Source organism: Alosa sapidissima, chromosome 15 (genome assembly GCF_018492685.1).
Source record: "Alosa sapidissima isolate fAloSap1 chromosome 15, fAloSap1.pri, whole genome shotgun sequence".
Lineage (NCBI taxonomy): Eukaryota > Metazoa > Chordata > Actinopteri > Clupeiformes > Clupeidae > Alosa > Alosa sapidissima.
Genome location: NC_055971.1, coordinates 35,000,063 through 35,007,562, shown reverse-complemented (window position 1 = coordinate 35,007,562; position 7,500 = coordinate 35,000,063). Strand labels below are relative to the sequence as shown.

The 7,500-nt window shown below is 42.5% G+C and overlaps 1 protein-coding gene across 1 annotated transcript in view; it reads left to right on the top strand.

The window, feature by feature from the left end:
- Nucleotides 1–7,500, top strand: part of fat3a (FAT atypical cadherin 3a) — a 138,076-nt gene that overhangs the window by 115,799 nt on the left and 14,777 nt on the right. The window contains 1 exon segment of the mRNA XM_042063520.1: nucleotides 6,029–6,738. Coding sequence (XP_041919454.1) covers nucleotides 6,029–6,738 — 710 coding nt within the window.

The window sequence follows — 7,500 nt, the reverse complement described above, 5'->3', positions numbered from 1 at the left end:
TTGAAGGTTGAGAAAAGTTTTCGAGTGTCTGTAGCGCTGTTGATTTTGTCATTGTAGAAAGCAGTCTTAGCAGCAGTGATGCTGGCTGAGAAGGAGGTCAGGAGTGTCTGGTAGTTTTTGAGGTCGTCAGCTAGTTTGGATTTGTGCCATTTCCTCTCCGCGGCTCTGAGTTTGGTGCGCTGCGATCGGAGGGTATCATTTAGCCATGGATGAGAATGTTTAGATCGAGCTGGCCTTGTGGTAAGAGGGCACAGCTCGTCTAGACACGAGGTCAGTGTGGAGCAGAGCGAGTCAGTGGCTTCATTAACCTCCAGAGAGGAGAAGGTGTTGAGTGGAGGTAGACCGGAGGCAACCACAGAGGAGAAGTGCGTTGGAGACAGGTTCCGGATGTTGCGGCGGAACGTGACCATCGGCTGAGGAGCCGGAGGCTGTTCTGACAGGCTGACGTTGAACTGGATGAAGAAGTGGTCAGAAAGATGGAGAGGCGTCACCATGAGGGTGTCTGTGCTGCAGTTCCGAGTGAAGATCAAGTCAAGCTCTTTGCCAGCTTTGTGAGTCGGTGGGCTTTGAACCAGTTCGAGGTCAAAGGAGTGGACCAGGGCCAAAAAGTCCGCTGAGCCTGGGGCATCTAAGTGGATGTTCATATCACCGAGAACAAGAAGCGGACAGTCATGCTCAGGGATGGAGGATAGCAGAGTGTCAAGTTCGTCAATAAAGTCGCGTAGTTGGCCTGGAGGGCGGTAGATGACCAGCACGTAGAGTTTTGCTGGGGCGATCACTGTGATGGCATGGAATTCGAATGAGACATATTTGTTTGAAGGCAGTAGCGGGGTGAATTTCCATTTGTTGGAGATCAGCAGGCCCGTCCCGCCCCCTCGTCCAGATAGGCGAGGGGTGTGGGATAGTGTAAGGTTAGTGGAGAGTGCAGCCGGGGTGGCAGTGTTCTCTGGTTTGATCCAAGTCTCAGTGAGAGCAAGGAGTTCCAATGACAGGTGGTTGGCATAGCCAGCTATGAAGTCGGTTTTGTTGACTGCAGATTGACAGTTCCACAAGCCCATGGAGAAGGAGGTTTCTGTAGGTGAGGACCGTTTAAGTTCCTGGAGGGTAAGGCGATTTCTGCCCCTTTTGGCATGATGCCGTTTTCTGCGATGGCCGGTGATAACAGATATGGTGGAACGGCACATTTTGCCGTTGTCGGTGCCTGTGCTCGGTGAACTTGCACAGGTAAACTTGCTTGTCTTGACCGTGTCCGTCTTACACGAGGCTGGCTACAAGGAGGGCTGCCGCTTATGCTGCCGCTTCAGCAGACGCCACTATTTTTATTCTGCTAGGAATTGCATGCAGCTGTCCTCCTGTCTCACTAATGATGCATCAGCGTAGACCGCCCTCTGACGTTCGCACAGCTTAGATTGTTCAAAAGGGTGTTAATTACTGTCAACTGAAAGTCCGCTCGCTCACACCGACCGAAACTCACCGTTTCAAGTAGCCTCCTCCCTCAGCTGTTCCCAAACGCCCAGAGTCCAATTCTAACAATTGGAGAGGATTTGGCCAGTAGTAGCCTATGTGTTCTTGCTTTCTCTCTCCCAACTCACTGCAGTTGTTGTCTGATTACCTGAGAGGTGCTCCGATATTATAAGGAGCTAGTCACGTCTGATCCCGCCCTCTGACGTTCGCACAGCTTAGATTGTTCAAAAGGGTGTTAATTACTGTCAACTGAAAGTCCGCTCGCTCACACCGACCGAAACTCACAGTTTCAAGTAGCCTCCTCCCTCAGCTATTCCCAAACGCCCAGAGTCCAATTCTAACAATTGGAGAGGATTTGGCCAGTAGTAGCCTATGTGTTCTTGCTTTCTCTCTCCCAACTCACTGCAGTTGTTGTATATATATATATATATATAACTATACTCTACCACAGTAGGCTAACTATATATATATATATATATATATATAACTATACTCTACCACAGTAGGCTAACTTTATATATATATATATATATATATATATATATATATATATATATATATATATATATAAATATATAACTATACTCTACCACAGTAGGCTAACTATATATATATATATAACTATACCACAGTAGGCTAAATATATATGTATATAAATATATAACTATACTCTACCACAGTAGGCTAAATATATATATATATATAAATATAATATATATATGTATATGTATATATATATATATATAACTATACTCTACCACACTAGGCTAAATATATATGTATATAAATATATAACTATACTCTACCACAGTAGGCTAACTATATATATATATAAATATATAACTATACTCTACCACAGTAGGCTAAATATATATGTATATAAATATATAACTATACTCTACCACAGTAGGCTAACTATATATATATATATACATATATATATATAACTATATTCTACCACAGTAGGCGATAGGCCTACCTCAACACAGACTCTCAATGAGTCCTTGCCCCTGTGCTCTCTCTCTCCCTCTTAACAGGCGCATCCCTCCTCATGCACATGTATTCCAAACATTCACAATCGTGCAAGACGACTGGCTAAATTGCTATTAAATCCGGTTAGCATCATGAGGACGCTGCACAAATTTGTTCAAAACTGTTGCATTCAAATTCACTGCTAAATTCTAATCATCTCAATCCCGATGCAAATGGAAAAGTATTAACCAGTAGACTATGATAAACTAGCAAATTAAGCTAAGCTACTTTGTTTACAATATTTCCAGGCTTCATCTAGTGCTGCTTTTCATTCAGAATTATGTGCACATTTATTTATTTGAGTGTTTTTCATGATTGTGTTGCTATTTATTTTCCCTGTTTGCTTTGATTGATAACTGAGGTGATTAAAATCAGAGGAAGGTTAAGTTTACAATAAAAGTGTTTAAATGTAGTTTTTTTTCCTTCTGGTCCTTATCTGAAATAGATTAAAAGTTCAATAATTATCAAAATTGACTTATATGAAATACTTATATTGTGATACAGTTTTCAGCCATATCGCCCAGCCCTAACACACACACACACACATATCACACGCACGCACGCACACATATCACACACGCACGCACATCACACACACATGCACGCACGCATGCACACACATGCACACGCACGCGCACACGCACACACACACACACACGCACGCACGCACATGCAAAAAATGCCCTTTTTTTTAACTGTCTGTTTGTTTTTGTGTTGTCTTGCTTTGTTTGTGTTGACTTTGTAAAGTGACCTTGAGTCTGAGAAAGGCGCTATATAAATAAATTATTACAGTGCATGAAAATGCACTGTACTGTTCTTCCTAGGCAACTTCTTCTTATTATTCCGCTTACCACTTTTTCCGTACGCAATTTCTCTTGAACAGTTTAACTTAGAAACTTCGTTCAAACTTTGTAACGTAGGTCTTCAAACAGACCAGGTTGCTATGTCTTTTCAACTTTGAAACTTTTATACTTTTGAAACTATTAAAGAAAAACTTTTAAAAAATCTCCATAGACTTAACATTGTGATTGTGACATCACAATACGGCCATTAAGCAATTATAATCCTATGCCAGGTGTTCAGGCCACCTGCAGCAACTGCCAGTCTCAGGCTTTAAGCATACAATCTGGGTCTCTTAAGACTACACATCCTGTTCAACTGTTTCCTCTGCCCAAAACTGTTTCAAAATAAAAGTCCTCACTACAATAATTCACTGTTAAACAATTTAACCCATTAAACTACTGAACTTTTTACATTCAACTTTTAAACGGTCTATTTTTAAATCTATCATTAAACTATCTATCTATTAAACTAGCTGTCTATCAACAACTTTTAAACTATATACATTCAACTTTTAAACAGTCTACTTTTAAACTATCATTAGGGACACCAGGCAAGCCTGATGCTTTTTCTCTAAGAAACTCCCCCTTCGCTCGGTCTGAAGCTCTTTTCCTTTTCTTTGCATCTTCCGTCAAGGGTTTTCGCTGCCTTTTTCGCCGGCTCTGCCATTATACACACGTTTGCAACAATCGCTAGCGTTTAGTTAGCCTGCCTCTGTGCTGTGGATGCAGGATGTAATTGATCCTGCTTTGGTCGATATCCCTACAGGCAGTAGGGGCGGGCGAGAGAGTCTTCATTCGCACTGTAATGAGTCATTTAACCATATACCGATTTACAAAGATGAGTAATTAACACGAAAATGTTGCCTGGTGTCCATTTAAACTATCTATTAAACTAGCTGTCTATCAACAAATTTTAAACTATCTACATTCAACTTTTAAATGGTCTACTTTTAAACTATCATTAAACTATCTATCTATTAAACTAGCTGTCTATGAACAACTTTTAAACTATATACATTCAATTTTTAACTCATTGAGTGCCAAAAACGTAATATTAAGTTTTTCCTTCCCATGCGTTGAGTGCCAAAAATGTAATATTACGTTTTTAGCTTTTTTTTAAATTACGAAACTAGACACTCTAACACAACTTATATGTGATTTTGGGAACTCTGTGATGAATGGAAATTAAATATATGACGATCGAAAACTCATGAAAACGCACAATCTGGACATTTTATCTGGACATTTTATCATAACTCGGTTGCCACTTTGGGTCGAATCAGTGACGCATGCACGTCAGGTCAAAACCAGGCCATTTTCGTGGGTCTATCACTAGGTGGCAGTCTCGCCAGGTCTCGCTGATCACTTCCCGGAAAGTTTACACAAGTAAGTAACAGGCAACACTTCATATTTCATGAAAGACGTTATCTCCATTTCTAGAAAAAAACAGCGATTTTGATGAAAACTAGCCACTGTTTAGCTTGGGATTTCTCAGAAACAGACAACTTTTAAATGGTCTACTTTTAAACTATCATTAAACTATCTATCTATTAAACTAGCTGTCTATGAACAACTTTTAAACTATATACATTCAACTTTTAAACAGTCTACTTTTAAACTATCTATCTATAGTAACTAAAGGTAAACTATGCAGTATTGGCAATTTCCTTACTGTTTTCTCGGTTTTTGCTTCTTTTGCGCTGGCTCTGTCATGACGAATGTCTGAGAAACTCCATCGCTACCTTTTTCTAGCCGGTACCTGGCGTGTATGTGTATTTGAATGCAGTAAAGCAATTTGTTACACTCGTTATACTTCCTGACACTGAGGCCGTCGGCCCGCCGGCCCACAGTTGCAAGGGTGGTTTTTCCGCTCACAGGCGCTAGGGGGAAGCGAGACGGCCACCATTCAACCCGAAAAAAGTCATATAACCATTCCAATGACTCTGAAGCTGTTAAATGAAGGTAAATTAAGCTAAAAAAACGTCCATATTAAGCTAAAAAACCTGATTAGTGTGCCTTTAAACTAGCTGTCTATCAACAACTTTTAACTCTTGTCATCAACTATGTCAACACTTGTCATCAACTATGACTCCTACCCACTGTAGCTAGTTAGCATGGTTAGCATAGTTAACATTGTTTACATAGTCAGCATTTTTAGCAAAACTGCTAGAAAACATTAGCTAAGTTAGCTAAGTAGCATGGTTAGCATAGTTAGCATTGTTAGCAGAGTTAAAATTGTTAGCATAACTGCTAGCAAACATTAGAGCGATTCTAACTTTCAGTTATCGTCAAATATCTGCCTATACACAGCCATTAAACTATTTGAATATCAACATTCATTAAACTTTCAGTCTGTCAAAAACTTTTAAACTATCTACATTCAACTTTTAAACAGTCTACTTTTATCAACTTTTATTAAGCTATGCAACCACCATGTCTATCCTAGCATTACCGTAGTAACCATCTCTGTATTATCTATTTTAACTATACATGATATTTTCACAACTTTTGCATTTTCATGCACTGGTAATTCCTTGGAATTGCATTTCTAGTTATTATTATTATTTTATTATTATCACACATGCACACACACACACGCACTCATACACAGACACACACACACACACACACATTAGACAATAATAATGTAGGATAATATATGTGTGTGTGTGTGTGTGTGTGTCCTGCAGGTGTGAGGAGGATGTGAACGAGTGTGAGGGGGAGGAGTGTGAGAACGGTGGCGTGTGTGTTAACACGTTCGGCTCCTTCTTCTGTAACTGCACGCCGGGCTTCGTGGGTCGCCTGTGCAGACTGCGTCCCGTGCTGGTGCCTGACATGCAGGCTGGCCACGCCTACCTGGGGCGGGAGGAGCTGATCGGCATGGCGACGGTGCTGTTCCTCATCGTGCTGCTGGTGCTGCTGTTCGTGGCGCTGCGCAAGCGTCTGTTCCGGAAGAGTCCGTCTCGTCTGGCGCTGGACCCTGCGGCCGCCGCCCTGCTGCACAAGACCAACGGAGCCTTCGCGCCGCCCACACACACGCTCACACACACACACACGCACGCGCCCACACACACGCTCACACACACACACACACTCACACACTCTGCGGGACTCTTTACCGAGGGGGCGGGGCCTCCACAGGTGCCTGTCAGGCCCATGGCATACACGCCCTGTTTCCAAGGCAACGATGGAACGCGAGGAGTGAGCGGCGCCCTGGAGAAGGGGGCGGAGCTTACAGAGATGACTACGTTCCACCCCTCAGAGGCGTCTCCACGGATACTGGGCGGAGTATCAGCGCGAAGGGGCGTGGTCGTGTGCAGCGTCGCTCCCAACCTCCCACCCACCTCCCCCTGCCCCTCCGACTGCGACTCTCTCAAGAGCCCCTGGGACGGCCACGAGGGTGTGTACATGTGTGTGTGTGTGTGTGTGTGTGTGTGTTTTGAGTGTATCTATGTCTATGTACTGTATGTGGTTAGGTAAAGAAAATGGGATGTGTTTAACATGATAAAGGTTGTAATGCTGTGTGTGTGTGTGTGTGTGTGTGTGTGTGTGTGTGTGTGTGCATACGTGCGTGCGTGCGTGCGTGCGTATGTCTGTCTGTGTGTGCGCATGTGGGTGCGTGTGTGTGTGTGTGTGTGTGTGTGCGCGCGCGTGTGTGTGTGTGTGTGTGCACACACACGGGGCTTATTTATTTAAACACTTCACTCACACACTTACACACACTGTGTTGTCACAATACCACAATTGATGTTAATACGTTAATATGTTAATACGATACAGAAATATCTCGCTACCGATACTGAAACAGTACCAAGGCAGAGACCCAAACCATCAAGAACATTTACAATAACAACAGGAGATAATTAATTAACACACACACACACATTCACATAGTCACACACACACTCACATAGTTACATACACACACAGACACACACACAGTCACACACACACAGTCACATACACACACACTCACATACACACACACTCACATACACACACACTCACATAGTCACATACACACACAGTCACACACACACAGTCACATACACACACACTCACATACACACACACTCACATAGTCACATACACACACAGACACACACAGTCACACACACACAGTCACATACACATTACATTACATCAGGGCTGTAGTCAAGAC